Below are 17,157 nucleotides of genomic sequence, written 5' to 3'. Positions count from 1 at the left end.
TCCGACAACAGCCTCTCTCAATCAAATCCAATACCAAAAGGGGGTCCTGGAGTGACTAGGGCTGGGACAGGTGAACAGGAGACGGAGCCTGGGATGTACACAGGCAGAGTGAAATCAATTCATGAACACGCTGCCTGGGTGTCATCTCCAAAAACAGAAATGAAGCTAATAGTGATACTGAGAGTGGACCAAGGCACAGATCAAAAGTCAAGTTACTGAATTTATTAATTCAGTCTCCAAATTCAATTTTCCCTCAAACATTTTAGAATCTTAATGATCCTATGATTTACAGGTTTTAAGAAGGAAGAAGAAGAATCTGTTATGTTTCTAAGTTGTCCTACAGAGTTTCTTAGATAATTCATATTTTATGGCTTTGGGGAAAATTTAAGACAAGTAGAGGTTAACAAAATTACATTTACAACAGAAAATCTGACAGACACATTGTCTGAGTATAAGCAACCATCACACACAGTGCTCCGAGGGACAAGATTGTATCAAGAGCTGTGATTAATATTTTCCCAACACAGTAGTTCACCTTTTTCCTGACCTACAATGGAACTGGAAATAATTAGGACCAGCTTTTGCCCTGTGACTAACTGAAGCTGCTCCCTGGGTAACATTTAGGCATTAAGTTGAATATTCTATTATGTTAAAAGGGTTTCATTCATTCAGTTCAGTTCAGTTCAGTCACTCAGTTGTGTCCAACTCTTTGTGACCCCGTGAATCGCAGCACACCAGGCCTCCCTGTCCATCACCAACTCCCGGAGTCTACCCAAACTCATGTCCATGGAGTTGGTGATGCCATCCAGCCATCTCATCCTCTGTCATCCCCTTCTCCTCCTGCCCCCAGTCCTTCCCAGCATCAGGGTCTTTCCCAATGAGTCAATCCTTCACATGAGGTGGTCAAAGTATTGGAGTTTCAGCTTCAACATCAGTCCTTCCAATGAACACCCAGGACTAATCTCCTTTAGGATGGACTGGTTGGATCTCCTTGCAGTCTAAGGGACTCTCAAGAGTCTTCTCCAACACTACAGTTCAAAAGCACCAATTCTTCGGTGCTCAGCTTTCTTCATAGTCCAAATCTCACATCCATACATGACCACTGGAAAATCATAGCCTTGACTAGACGGACCTTTGTTGACAAAGTAATGTCTCTGCTTTTTAATATGCTATCAAGTTGGTCGGACAGGGAGGCCTAGTGTGCTGCAATTCATGGGGTCACAAAGAGTCAGACACAACTGAGCAACTGAACTGAACAGAACTGAGGTTGGTCATAACTTTCCTTCCAAGAAGTAAGCGTCTTTTAATTTCATGGCTGCAATCACCATCTGCAGTGATTTTGGAGCCCCAAAAAATAAAGCCTGATACTGTTTCTGCTGTTTCCCCATCTATTTCCCATGAAGTGATGGGACCAGATGCCATGATCTTCATTTTCTGAATGTTGAGCTTTAAGCCAACTTTTTCACTCTCCTCTTTCACTTTCATCAAGAGGCTTTTGAGTTCCTCTTCACTTTCTGCCATAAGGGTGGTGTCATCTGCATATCTGAGGTTATTGATATTTCTCCCTGCAATCTTGATTCCAGCTTGCACTTCTTCCAGCCCAGCATTTGTCATGATGTACTCTGCATATAAGTTAAATAAGCAGGGTGACAATATACAGCCTTGATGTACTCCTTTTCCTATTTGGAACCAGTCTATTGTTCCATGTCCAGTTCTAACTGTTGGTTCCTGCCCTGCATATAGGTTTCTCAAGAGGAAGGTCAGGTGGTCTGGTATTCCCATCTCCTTCAGAATTTTCCACAGTTTATTGTGATCCACACAGTCAAAGGCGTTGCAATAATCAATAATGCATTAAATTATAGCTATTTTCCACTAGATGGGTCTGTGGGGTGGTAAGAGTTTTAAAGAGCAGTTCTTTCAGTTATTTACAGAGTTGTCATGTGTGTGTGCTGGTTCCTGCTTGCTCACACCTGTGTAACTCACTCACCCTCACAACCAGCAGTCCCTCAGCACCCTCTCTGTGCCTTGCAAAATGCTACTTTCTGGGAACAAATATGAAAACAAGATGCTCCCTGATTATAAAAAGCCTCAAAGTACTGTGAGATGCAGATCCCAAATTACAAAGCATGCCACAGGTGCTATCTTTTCTTTTAATTATGATAAAATTCACATAACATGAAATTTAACTATTTGACGATTTTTAAGTGGATAGTTCGGTGTTCAGTACATTCACATTCCTGTGCAACCAAGCTTGAGAATTTTTTTCGGCGTTGTAAAACTGAAATTCATACCCATTAAATAAACAGCTCCCCATTTCCCCTCCCCCAGTCGCTGGAGACCACCATCCTACTTCCTGTCTTCTTGGATTTGACTCTCTAGGAATCTCACATAAATGGAATGAGAGTATTCATTTCTTTTGTGTCTGGCTTATTTCATTTAGCAAGATGTCATCAAGGTTTATCCACAGGTCAGAATTTTCTTCCTTTTTTAGGCTGAATAATACTTTACATAAGTATTTAGTTCCTTCCAACTTTTGGCTGCTATAAATATAGCTGTACCATAAATGCTATCTTGAAAGAATATATAAGACACTAAGGAAGAACTGAGAGTCTCAAAGATGCATTAGGGTTGACTCCGAAAATGAGGAGATTTTCACCATCCAGATGACAGAGGGCCTGGGTCTCTGAGGCTGAGGGGCAGCATGTGCACTGGGAACAGGGAGGACGTGGTGCTTTGGGAGAAACTACACACAATCCGAGTTCAGGGGTGTGTGTGTGTCAGACAAACTGGCTGCAGAGAGGTGGGGAAGAGCTCCTAACACCTTGTCTGTTCTGGTTTAGTGTCTTCTTCAAGACTCTGTCCTGGTCCCAGCTGAGGGCCTCAAGCTGAGTGTGGAAGGAACATCACCAGCAGACATGGATGCTGACAGGTCCAGGTCACAAGCTTCTCTGCCGTCTCCCACATGGATCTTCTCTGCTCCCATCAATTTGCTTTTGACTTTGAGCCAGTCTCTAGACCCTACCTCTATCTGAGGCCCTGGTTCCTCACTCCTGACTGGGTCATTATTGAGGCTCTTCTCTGGTGGACACAAGCTCACCCCATGGCCCCTGCTGGAGTGGACTTGAAGCTATGCTATGGTTCCAGCAGCAGCTCACACAGCCCAGTAAGGATCAGATCTGTGCTAAAGAAAGAAGCAGTCTGTGGGGGGAGGGCAGGGGGATGGCAGCTCAGTGTGGGTGAGTGGAGGACAAGGCTACAGGAAGGGCTAAGGGACAGAGAGGGAGGCTGCAACCACAGGGCACCATGGGAGGAGGAGGAGATCTCAGAAATACAAACAAGAAAAGATGGAAAGGAATGAGATATTGGAGAGTTAGGGCCAGGAAGACAAGGCTGACGTCCCAGACTTTGTATGAATAATCAGATGTCACATATAGTGTCCTGAGTCAGGTTAAGATGGAGCCCTGGATCCCAAGGCCCATCAACCATTATGAGGGAACTTACAACACAGAGAAGAAGTTTCCTGGTATCCCCATTCCATGGTCAATTTCCAAGAAAGATTCACCTACAATGTCACTGATCTAATCTGCATCCATTAGGAGGAAACAGTCCCCCTGACACACTGCCAAAGAAGTCAAGAGCAGATGTGGTGCTAAATCTTTAGCCAGATTTTAAAAAGGCAAATGGCTTAAACTAACCTTTTGTCTTGGGTGAAAGTCTGGATACAGATTCTTCAATACCAGAGGCCTGTCCGACGTATGCCTGAAGTTCACATCGTAAAAGGAAATCATTCCTTCGTTGGGCCAGGATGGTGGTGGACGATACTCAAGTTCCCAGGATGCTTCTTTCACAAGGTCTGTGTATTCAATCACCCTTTCTACTGAAATCATCTGAAACATGTATGACATCTCATGAGTTAGTATCAGAGGGTCTTGTTTATGGATGTTCAGAGATTGTAAATGAAACCTTCTGCTTCTATATAGTTCAGAACAACCTAGATCTCAGCATCCACAAAGGACAGAAGTAGGAGTCTGATAAGGCCTTGGATGATTTAAAAACTTGTTCATCATCTTCAACTCTTTCACATATGACTATTTCCTTCAATTTTATATTAAAGCTAAAAAATTAAAGAAATGCATGGTAAAATTTTATTGATCCTCCTTTCACATCTGAATTAAAAAAAAAAAAAGAATATTTTCAAAGAAAATAATACTTTTGGACACCAACTAGTAATGTGTGGCCACAGAAGGGCCACGTGTTATAGATGAACAGAACTGGATGGTCATCAAACCTCATTTTAATAATCAGTAATTTTCTACTCTGTTATGAGCTTTCCTGATAGCTCAGTTTGTAAAGAATTTGCCTGCAATGCAGGAGACCCTGGTTCAGTTCCTGGGTTGGGAAGTTCCCCTGAAGAAGGGATAAGCTAACCACTCCAGTATTCTTGGCCTTGTCTTGTGGCTCAGCTGGTAAAGAATCCTCCTGCAATGCAGGTGACCTGGGTTTGATCCCTGGGTTGGGAAAACCCCTAGAGAAAGGAAAGGCTATCCACTCCAGTATTCTGGCCTGGAGAATTCCATGGACTATATAGTCCATGGGGTCGCAAAGAGTCAGACACAACTGAGCGACTTTCACTATTTCTACTCTGTTAGAAGAAAGATATGGAAAAATTTCATTTTTATTGTTTTTCTCCCTTTAGGAAAAGGTACAAATATTCAAAAGTGTATAATGTTTCTTCTAAAGAACGATGACTCCACACCTTAGAAAGCATATTCTGAGAGGGAGCCTATCCTACCAGGAAGAAGGGCCACCAGCAAATTCGTTCGGTGTTCAACACACACACAAATAAATGATAAAATGGGGGATGGGTGGGGGAACATAGTAATTAAATAAACCTCAAAATATTGGATTATTTTATTTTACCAAAAATGAGGAATTACCCATTAAGAAACAAATGTAAACAGGCTGCTAAGAAATGAGCTTATATTGTCTCCAGAATTTCAGAACCTCCCTCCTACAGGAGGTTGTATTTGGAGACAGTTTGTGATGAATACAAAACCTTCTGACATGGCATACACATGACTGAGAAAAATATGTATATATTTTATTTTACATTAACTTTAAGCACATGGAAAGTGAAAGTGAAACTTGCTCAGTCATGCCCAACTCTTTGCAACCCCATGGACTGTAGCCTGCCAGGCTCCTCTGTCCATGGGGATTCTCCAGGCAAGAATACTGGAGTAGCTGTTCCCTTTTCCATGGGATCTTCCCAACCAAGGTATTGAACCTGAGTCTCCTGTGGCTCCTGCATTGCAGGAGGATTCTTTACCTTCTGAGCCACCAGAGAAGCCCTTAAAAAGATGGAGGAGAATGTAAAAAAACTTCGTAAAATGATGTAAAAATAACACTTTTATTATTTTACGTAAGAATTGCTTTTATGTCATATAACAGCAAGGAGACCTGAAAAGGCTAAGAACAGAAAAATAAACATCACCGTGTTCTCAACTTCCGCACTTTGCCTGACACACCACTGGAAGATACTGATAAGTGTGATGGTTAGTGACAAGACGAGGCCAACATGCCCAGCATCCAAAGCTAAATGAGGAAGAAGAAGAAGAAAGTCAGTCTCCTTCTCAACCCTTCACACAGGTCCTTCTGTCACTCTACAAAGAAGACTCCTTTATTTTTATGATTTTTATTTGAGTGTAGTTGATTTACAAAGTTGTGTTAGTTTCAGGTATACAATAAAGTGAATTAGCCAGACATATGTAATCTGCTCTTTAAAAATTATTTTCCAACATACATCATTACAGAGTACTAAATAGAGTTCCCTGTGCTATACAGTAGGTCTTTTTTAGTTATTTATTTTATATATAGTAGTGAGAAGACTCCTTTATAATATTTAAATCATTTGCATGTAATGATAGTATTACTCATAATATTACTTCTGTTGTATGAGACAATAATAAAGTTAAAAAAAAAACAAAAAAAACTCTATGAGGGACTTTCCTGGTGGTCCAATAGCTATGACTCCGAGCTCCCAATGCAGGGGGTCCAGGTTCAATCCCTGGTCAGGGAACTAGATAGACTCCACATGCCACAACTAAGAGTTCACATGCTGCAACTAAAGTCCTGCCTGTTACAACTAAGACTGAAGATCCTGCATGCCCCAACTAAGACCCAGTACAGCCAAATAAATAAGTAATTTTTTAAGAATATTATGAATTTAGAAAGAACTAACAAAGCTGTTAAACCACAGAGGATGAAATAGTTGTATGGCATCACCAACTCAATGGACATGAGTTTGAGAAAACTCCGGGAGTTGGTGATGGACAGGGAGACCTGGTGTGCTGCAGTCCATGGCGTCACAAAGAGTCAGACACGACTCAGCAATTGAACTGAACAAAGTTGTTGTTCAGTCACTAAGTCATGTCTGACTCTGTGTCACCATGGACTGCAGCACACCAGGCTTCCTGTCCTTCGTTATCTCCTGGTGTTTGCTCAAACTCATGTCCATCAAGTCAGTGATACCATCCAACCATCTCATCTTCCGCCACTCCCCTCTTCTCCTGCCTTCAATCTTTCTCAGTATCAGGGTCTTCTCTAATGAGTCAGCGCTTCTCATCAGGTGCTCAAAGTATTGGAGCTTCGCCTTCAGCATCAGTCCTTCCAGTGAATATTCAGGGTTGATTTCCTTTAGGATTGACTGGTTTGATCTCCTTACAGTTCAAAGGACTCTCAAGAGTCTTCTCAAAACCACAGCTTGAAAGCATCAATTCTTTGGTCCTCAGCCTTTTTTAATGGCCCAGCTCATACATCTGTTGACAACTCTTACATGACTACTGGAAAAAATATACCTTCACTACGTGGATCTTTGTTGGCAAAGTGATGTCTCTGCTTTGTAATAGTCTGTCTAGATTTGTCATAACTTTCTTTCCAAGAAGCAAACATCTTTTCATTCATGGCTACAGTCAGTTTGAAGTGATTTTTGGAACCTAAGAAAATAAAATCTGTTACTGTTTTTAATTTTTCCCCAGATGGGACCAGATATCATGATCTTAGTTTTTTGAATGTTGAGTTTCAAGCCAGCTTTTCCACTCTGCTCTGTCACTTTCATCAAGAGGCTTCTCACTTTCTGTCATTAGAATGGTATCATCTACATATCTGTGGTTATTGATATTTCTCCCAGAAATCTTGATTCCAGCTCGTGCTTCATCCAGCCCAGCATTTTGCATGATGTATTCTGCATATAAGTTAAATAAACATAGTGACAATATACAGCCTTGTCATTCTCCTTCTCCAGTTTTGAAGCACTCCATTGTTCCTTGTCCAGTTCTAACTGTTTCTTCTTGACTTGCATACAGGTTTCTCAGGATACAGGTAAGATGGTCTGGTATTCCTATCTCTTTCAGAATTTTTCACAGTTTGTTGTGATCTACACAGTCAAAGCCTTTCACATAGTCAATGAAGCTGATGTTTTTCTGGAATTCCCTTCATTTCTCTATGATCCAGGGGATACTGGCAATTTCATCTCTGGTTCCTCTACCTTTGGTAAACCCAGCTTGTCCAGCTGGAAGTTTCTGGTTCATGCACTGCTTAAGTCTTGTTTGAAGGAATTTGTATATAACCTTACTAGCATGCAAAATGAGTGCAAATGTATCATAGTTTGAACATTCTCTGGGATTGCCTTTCTTTAGGATTGGAATGAAAACTAACCTTTTCCAATCCTGTGGCCACTGTTGAATTTTCCAAATTAGCTGGTATATTAAGTGCCGCACTTCAACTGAATCATCTTTTAGGAGATTAAACTGCTCAGCTAGAATTCCATTACCTTCACTAGCTTTGTTCGTAGTAAAGCTTTGAAGTTAAGGTCCACTTGACTTCACAGTCCAGGACGTCTGGGCTTAGATGAGTGACCACATCATCATGGTTATCCAGGTCATTAAGATCTTTTTTGTACAGTTATTCTGTGTATTCATGCCATCTCTTCCTAATCTCTTCTGCTTCTCTTAGATCCTTACCATTTTCATCCTTTATCATATTAATCCCACCTGGATTGAGATACACTTGACAGTATAACATAGGTGAGGATGCCATTGCTCAGATTTTTATCCTTATACTTCAATTATCATTATGTAATTTCAGTATGTTCAATGTATCTGCTATTGAAATCACAAAAACAAGACAATGGGTTTTGCAAAACTAGGCAATGCTTTTAAATCTAACAAATTAATCTCATTTTTGCATTAAAGACTGTGATTCAGGGTTATTGTTATGGAATAGTGAGGGATGGTGAATTCATGACACACATTCCAACAACTGCTCATTTGTGACGCACACAGCAGTGAGGATACTGTTTTTGCTACAGAGACTCTTTCTAACACCAGCACACCAGACCCCTACAACCAAGAGATCCAAGTAGCCCTAAGGCTAAAATCTATAACCTAAACAGTCAGTTCAGCTCAGTTGCTCAGTCCTGTCTGACTCTTTGTGACCCCATGAATTGCAGCATGCTAGGCCTCCCTGTCCATCACGAACTCCTGGAGTTCACTCAGACTCACGTCCATCGAGTCAGTGATGCTATCCAGCCATCTCATCCTCTGTCGTCCCCTTCTCCTACTGCCCCCAATCCCTCCCAGCATCAGAGTCTTTTCCAGTGAGTCAACTCTTCGCATGAGGTGGCCAAAATACTGGAGTTTCAGCTTCAGCATCAGTCCTTCCAAAGAAATCCCAGGACTGATCTCCTTTAGAATGGACTGGTTGGATCTCCTTGCAGTCCAAGGGACTCTCAAGAGTCTTCTCCAACACCACAGTTCAAACACATCAATTCTTTGGTGCTCAGCTTTCTTCACAGTCCAACTTTCACATCCCTACATGACCACTGGAAAAACTATAGCCTTGACTAGCCAGAACTTTGTTGGCAAAGTAATGTCACTGCTTTTGAATATGCTATCTAGGTTGGTCATAACTTCCCTTCCAAGGAGTAAGCGTCTTTTAATTTCATGGCTGCAATCACCATCTGCAGTGATCTTGGAGCCCAAAAAGATAGTCTGACACTGTTTCCATTGTTTCCCCATCTATTTCCCATGAAGTGATGAGACCAGATGCCATGATCTTCGTTTTCTGAAAGTTGACCTTTAAGCTAACTTTTTCACTCTCCTCTTTCGCTTTCATCAAGAGGTTTTTTGTATGGATATGAGAGTTGGACTGTGAAGAAGGCTGAGCACCGAAGAATTGACGTGTTTGAACTGTGGTGTTGGAGAAGACTCTTGAGAGTCCCTTGGACTGCAAGGAGATCCAACCAGTCCATTCTGAAGGAGATCAGCCCTGGGATTTCTTTGGAAGGAATGATGCTAAAGCTGAAACTCCAGTACTTTGGCCACTTCATGCGAAGAGTTGAGTCACTGGAAAAGACTCTGATGCTGGGAGGGATTGGGGGGAGGAGGAGAAGGGGACGACAGAGGATGAGATGGTGGGATGGCATCACTGACTCGATGGACGTGAGTCTGAGTCAACTCTGGGAGTTGGTGATGGACCGGGAGGCCTGGCGTGCTGCAATTCATGGGGTCGCGAAGAGTCAGACACGACTGAGCGACTGAACTGAACTGAACTTTCTGCTGTAAGGTTGGAGTCATCTGCATATCTGAGATTATTGATATTTCTCCCAGCAGTCTTGATTCCAGCTTGTGCTTCCTCCAGCCCAGCGTTTCTCATGATGTACTCTGCATAGAAGTTAAATAAGCAGGGTGACAGTATACAGCCTTGATGTATTCCTTTTCCTATTTGGAGCCAGTCTGTTCCATGTCCAGTTCTAACTGTTGCTTCCTGACCTGCATATAGGTTTCTCAGGAGGCAGGTCAGGTGGTCTGGTATTCCCATCTCTTTCAGAATTTTCCACAGTTTACTGTGATCCACACAATCAAAGGCTTTGGCATAGTCAATAAAGCAGAAGTAGATGTTTTTCTGGAACTCTCTTCCTTTATCCATGATCCAGCGGATGTTGGCAATTTGATCTCTAGTTCCTCAGCCTTTTCTAAGCTGTACAGAAAGCTTAATAGTAAACTTGGTTCTCTCTATCCAACTACAGGACACTACCTGGGATGTTCAGAAGTCATCCTTCTACAGTTATATAGACCTCAACCCATTCAAAGAAAGATAAAAAGATAAAAGATCTCCATGATGACCTACTGTAAACAAACAAGCAAACTACTCAAAAGCAATCTACAGATTCAATGTAATCCCTATCAAATTGCCAATGGCATTTTTCACAGAATTAGAACAAAAATATCTACATTTTGTATGGAAATACAAAATACCATGAATAGCCAATGTAATCTTGAGAAAAACAAAGAAGAAAAATGAAGCTAGGAGGAATCACGCTCCCTGTCTTTAGACTATATTACAAAGCTGCTGCTGCTGCTGCTGCTAAGTCGCTTCAGTTGTGTCAGACTCTGTGCGACCCCATAGACAGCAGCCCACCAGGCTCCCCCATCCGTGGGATTCTCCAGGCAAGAACACTGGAGTGGGTTGCCATTTCCTTCTCCAATGCATGAAAGTGAAAAATGAAAGTGAAGTCACTCAGTCGTGTCCGACCCTCAGAGACCCCATGGACTGTAGCTTTCCAGGCTCCTCCGTCCATGGGACTTTCCCAGGCAAGAGTACTGGAGTTGGGTGCCATTGCCTTCTCTGTATTACAAAGCTACAGTAACTGAAAGTGGTACCAAATGCTAAGTGGCACCAAAATCAGAAATACAGATCAACAGAACAGGACAGAAAGTCCAGAGATAACCACCAGGCATCTATGATCACTTATGACAAAGTAAGCAAGAATATACAACAGAGAAAAGACTTTCTTCAATAACTGGTGCTGGGAAAACTGGACAGCTACATGTAAAATAATAAAATTAGAACTTTCCCTAACACCATACACAAAAATAAACTCAAAATGGATTAAAGACATAAATGTAAGACCAGACACTACAAAACTTTTAGATGAAAACATAGGGAGAACTCTCTCTGACATAAATTGAAGGACCTCCTAGAGTAATGAAAATAAATAAAACATAAACAAATGGGACCCAATTAATCTTAAAAGCTTTTGCACAGCAAAGAAATCCATAAAAAATACCAAAGATAATCTGCAGAATGGGGAGAAATATTTGCAAACAAAGTGACTTACAAGGGATGACTCTCCAAAATATACAAACAGCCCATGCAGTTCAATATAAAATAAATAAATAAATAAACAAAAAATCCAAAAAATGGGCAGAAGATTAAAAGAGGATGTCTCCAAAGAAGAAACACAGATGGCAAAAAAAAAAAAAAAATGCATGAAAAGATGGTCAACATCTCTAATTATTAGGAAAATGTATATCAAAACTACAGTGAAAAAAAATGAAAAAAAAAAAAAAAGCAAAAATCTACAGTGAGGTTTCACCTCACACCAGTCAGAATGACCATCATCAAAACAATAAATACTGGAGAGGATGTGGAGAAAAGGGAACCCTCCAACATTGTTGGTGGGAATGTAAACTGGTAAAGCCACTATGGAGAACAATATGGAGTTTCCTTTAAAAACTAAAAAGAGAGCTACCATATGATCCTGCAATCCCACTCCTGGGCATATATCCAGAGAAAACCATAATTCCAAAAGATACATCCACTCTTATGTTCACTGTAGCACTATTTACAATAGCCGGGACATAGAAGCAACCTAAATGTCCATCAACAGAGCAATGGATAAGGAAGATGCGCTATTATACATATAGTATAATATTACTCAGCCATAAAAAAGAGTGAAATAATACCATTTGCAGCAACATGGCTGGACCTAGAGATTTTCATACTGAGTGAAGTAAGTCAGACAAAGAGAATATGATATTGCTTATATATGGAATATAACAAAAGGCTACAAATGAACTTATCTACAAAACAGAAGTAGAGTAACAGATGTAGAAAATAAACTTACGGTTAACAGGGGATAAGGGAGGGGAGGGATAAATTGGAAGACTGGGATTGACACATAAATACTACTATATATAAAATATTAAAATAGATAACTAATAAGAAACTACTGTAAAGTACAGAGAACTCAGTAATGATCTACATGAGAAAGAACCTAAAAAAGAGTGGATATATGTATATGCATAGCAGATTGACTTTGCTGTACATTGGAAACTAAGACAACAGTGTAAATGAACTATACCCCAATAAAACTTAAAATAAAAATGAAAGAATGTCCTGAGCGAGCCAAAGCAGGGGCCCAAGGCACCAAAGGTCTGCTGGAGCAGGCACGTCATACCTGGACTTTGCTCCTAAGGATTCTGAAAGTGAAAAATAGAAATTCTTTTCTAAAAGATAGTTCATTTGAAGTAGTAATCAAAATGCAAATTACTTAAAAAAATATACATTCACCCCAATGTTCATGGGGTATGGAAAAAGAATCTTTAAAAAGTGGATATATGTATAACAGAGTCACTTGGCTGTACACCTGAAGCTAACACATTGTAAATCAACCACATGCCAATCTTTTTTTTTTTTTTTAATGGCCTCAAAAAGACCTACTGTAAATAAATAAGTAAAAAAAAAAAAAAAAAGATAAAAGTTCTCATTAAGACACAAACAACTTCTCATGGACCACACTGTAGAGTCACATACTGCAGACACTTTAATACAATTCATTAGAATCAAAGAGTATGTATTAGACATCTATAAAGAGTATAGATGACAAGAGTTTAATAACTACAAAAAAAAAAGCTAAAAAGTGTAAACATACCACAAGTATTCATATCTGTACTTACTTTCTACCAGAATCAGGGCCCCGAAAGCAACAACAGTGACAAAGATGGCACAGATGACATCCAGATACACAGCGAGCCATCGGGACGTCGTCAAAAGCAGGAACCAAGCCTCTGGATTTGGAACCATAATAAGTGTAATATATAAACAGAAAAACCATGTTAGCTGCTTCTCATGAGGGAGAATATTTTCTCAGTTGAGCTACAGAAGATTTTACACAGGTAGGACAGCAAAGTTACATACCCAAGGAACCTGAAGATTCTATAAAACTAGGTTCTAACACAAGACAATGAATGTATGGGACACACAGGAATCAGTCCAGGAAGCATGCATTGAAAATTTCAACCCACAGGTTATCAACAGAAATAAGATCACAAGAAGGAAGATGGAAAATCATCTCATCTGTGCATTCTCTGCAGTGCTGGGCCTCAGCGTGAAGATCATCCTCTCACAGGGTCAACTGCTCCCAGCTCTCACACAGCAGAGAGCACAGCTCACACTGTTTCCAGCACCTTCTGCCCTCACCACAGGGCCCTGCAGTGTTTATTCTTAGGAGAGAATGTCTATGTGACCATCAGCTAACAGGAACTGCATGTGACTTTCTTTTTTTTTTTAATTTAATTTTATTTTTTAACTTTACAATATTGTATTGGTTTTGCCATATATCGAAATGAATCTGCCACAGGTATACATGTGTTCCCCATCCTGAACCCTCCTCCCTCCTCCCTCCCCATATCATCCCTCTGGGTCGTCCCATTGCGCCAGCCCCAAGGATCCAGTATCATGCATTGAACCTGGACTGGCGACTCATTTCATATATGATATTATACATATTTCAATGCCATTTTCCCAAATCATCCCACCCTCTCCCTCTCCCACAAAGTCCAAAAAACTGTTTTATACATCTGTGTCTCTTTTGCTGTCTCGCATACAGGGTTATTGTTACCATCTTTCTAAATTCCATATGTACGCGTTAGTATACTATATTGGTGTTTTTCTTTCTTGCTTACTTCACTCTGTATAATAGGCTCCAGTTTCATCCACCTCATTAGAACTGATTCAAATGTATTCTTTTTAATGGCTGAGTAATACTCCATTGTGTATATGTACCTGCATGTGACTTTCAAAATGCCATTTTTATCTTCAAAATACAATAATTATTGGAAAGTTTAGCTTGGATTTTATAGACTTAGAGGAAATTCTGAATTTTCTACCTAGGGAAAAAAATTCACTGATAAAAACATAATCAAGTGGGTGGCAAATCAGGAAATTATTTCCTCAATCACATCTGCCACCCTCCACTCTCTGAAGAGAGTCAGCAAACCGCAGTCTGGAGGGTGAGAACAGCTACCACCTGGTTCTGTAAATAAAGTTTTATTGGAACACAGAAACTGCCATTTTCTGATGTATTATCTTTGCCTGTCTTTGTGCTACAACAGCAAAGGTGAGTAGTTGCAACAGACACAGTACAGCACACAAGCCTACAATATTTTCTATCTGGATCTTCACAAAAAAGAAGTTTGCTGACTCTTACCCTAAAGAGACAGAAGTCTACAGGGCACAGTGATGCAAGGACAATGCGAGCCAGTCAGGGGAGAAAAGCAGGGGATGACAGGGAAGAAGGGAGCACTAAGGGGATGCTGAGAGGAAGGGGTGGGGGAGGCAGGTGTGCAGAGGGGGATGAGGGGTGACACAGAGAGAGGTGTGGGCAGCCAGGCCACCTGAGAGGGAGGCCAGCCTCAGAAGGGAGCACATCCCATCCTTTGAAACCATCTCCAGAAACTTACAGACCTGAGTGCAAATCCTGGTGTGCATCAAACAGTTCCTGAAACTTCTGTTCAGCTTTATACGCCCGGATGGTCCAGAGTCCCCGGAGAGAAGATGCTAAGTGGGAAAATACCGGGCTCCGTGCTGGGGAAGCAGAGACAGAGAAGGTCAAGAAGGCTGGATGCAAGGAAACCCACTGCCTCCCGGGCTCTGTGGTCACACATCCCATCAAAGGGAATCCTCCATGTGACCCTCAAATTCCTGCCCACACCAAGCCTCACTTTAATGACCTGGGAATGAAAGATTCTCCTTGAAACTATTTTTGATCAAATTCAAACCACAGCTAGATTTAGATAAAGAAATTCTTGTTCTTTCATCAAGACCCTCTCACACACGCCTCCCTCCAAACTTTTCTGGCATCTCACCAGGTGGAAATTGTTGACAATTTTTAAAAAATATATTGAAGTACAGTTGATTTACAATAATGTGCTAGTTTAAGGTATATAGTATAGTCATTCAGTTATTTTTTTTCAGATTATATTTTTATTACAGGTTAATACAAGATACTGAATAAAATTCCCTGTGCTTTGCAGTAATTCCCTGTTGTTGTCTATTTGACACATTAATAGCAGTATGTCTATTAATCCCATACTTCTAACTTGTTCTTCCCTCTTTCCCAATCCCCTCTGCCAACTGTAAGTTTGTTTTTTATGTCTCTGAGTCTATTTCTATTTTGTATACAGATCCATATATAAGTGATGTCGTATTTATCTTCCTCTGACTTAGTTTACAAATAATAATATTCCCTAAGTCCATCAATGCTGCTGCAAATGCTAATATTTCATTCTTTTTCATGGGTGAGTAATTACCCTTCACTATTGGGTAGTGAAGTGAAGAATAATGGTAGTGAATTACCATTCACTAATTTTTGAATCAGTAGCCTTTTAAAATTTAATTCCTAATTAGAGTCCTCACCACACTGAATTTTGTTGAGTAACCTGTGGGCCGTCTCCACCTCAGATGAGTAACATAAGGGCTGGGATAGAGTCAGTACATCCCCAACCCTGCACCAGAGCCAGACACAGGACAGGGTGAGACGAGTAAGGGGAGTGGACAGTCTGCTGCCTCCCCTGTCCTGGGCCTCTCCCTGCACCTGCGCCAGAAACCTCTGTGCGGGTCACGGATCACCCGGTGCTGCACCACCTTTGTGCCCACAGGACCTGGCAGACGAGGAGCCTTTGAACAGTCTTGACTTCCATTCCAGGAACCTGATGGACATTTTATTAACTGCCTGCTAGATACCTGTCCTGGTGTTCTGAGGTCACTGCGGCGTGTGACATCCACATCAATCTTTTAGAATCTGACAGTGGCCTTAGTGGCCATTCTCTTTTGAGTGACTACATGTGGGTTTGGGCCTAGTGTCACATGACTGACCATTCATTTCCTGCCTTCTTTTCTAAGAGCACACTGACCACAAGCATCAAGGTCAGGCTCCTGCACATCAGGGAACAGGTGGGCTGCAGGCTGCCAAGCAGGGAGGACACTTCTGGTGGGGTTTTCATTCCTCCAATGAATGAGGCTGTAACTTGCTGTTGTCAGGGACACATAGTGAGCCTGTGACCCCTGTCTGGGGGTGAATGATAACTTGTGCTGTATCAGCAGGAAATACTGACATCACTTTGTTACCTGTGTGTCTCCTAGAGAAGACCTGTTAGTACAATTAGGTTGTTTATGGGAAGTTAGTAATGCATCTTACAGGAGGCTTCAGAGATTTTATAAAATTATGGGGAAAGAATCAAGGGTGAAACTCCAAACTGTTTTCAGGTTCTCACTCTTTAGTCCAGTATCTGAATGCCTGTCTGATGACAGTTCAGCCAGTACCAACATGCATCTGGGCACTGCACATTTAGAGGGGTTGAGGTACAAATAGGTAAAGACACAGAACCTCCTCTTGTGTTTAGTGTTCCCAATTCTATAAGGAAGGAAGAGGCAGGCTTCCTTCTGTGAGACACTGGGGCTAAGAGAGAATGGGAGACCCTCGGCTGGGGGAGGACAGCATGGGCTAGGGGCCAGGTGACAATCCACTCAGCCCTAGGATGAGATGGTTGGATGGCATCACCAACTCAATGGACATGATGAGTTTGAGCAAACTCTGGGAGATGGTGAAGGACAGAGAAGCCTGCCATGCTGCATGTAGTCCCTGGGGTCAAAGAGTCAGACACGACTGAGGGACTGAACACAACCACCACCACCACCTAGATAGAGAACATAAACATTCTAATCAACTGGCTACCGCATATGGTTATCTGAGGTATGCAGGATGGGGTACCTGGATTAAATGTATTGTCTAACTTGTTTTATTGACTATATATTCCAAAGCCTTTGATTTTGTGGATCACAATAAACTATGGAAAATTCTGAAAGAGATAGGAATACCAGACCACCTGACCTGCCGCTTGAGAAACCTGTATGCAGGTCAGGAAGCAACACTTAGAACTGAACATGGAACAACTGACTGGTTCCAAACAGGAAAAGGAGTACATCAAGGCTGTATATTGTCACCCTGCTTATTTAACTTATATGCAGAGTACATCA

At 41.3% G+C, this 17,157-nt stretch overlaps 1 protein-coding gene across 1 annotated transcript in view; it reads right to left on the bottom strand.

Moving 5' to 3' along the window:
- Nucleotides 1–17,157, bottom strand: part of LOC133258040 (ATP-binding cassette sub-family C member 4-like) — a 158,901-nt gene that overhangs the window by 52,980 nt on the left and 88,764 nt on the right. The window contains 4 exon segments of the mRNA XM_061434375.1: nt 3,696–3,887; nt 5,492–5,592; nt 12,798–12,908; nt 14,587–14,706. Coding sequence (XP_061290359.1) covers nt 3,696–3,887; nt 5,492–5,592; nt 12,798–12,908; nt 14,587–14,706 — 524 coding nt within the window.

This window comes from Bos javanicus, chromosome 12, assembly GCF_032452875.1.
Source record: "Bos javanicus breed banteng chromosome 12, ARS-OSU_banteng_1.0, whole genome shotgun sequence".
Taxonomy (NCBI): Eukaryota; Metazoa; Chordata; class Mammalia; order Artiodactyla; family Bovidae; genus Bos; species Bos javanicus.
This window is presented reverse-complemented; position numbering and strand designations above follow the sequence as displayed.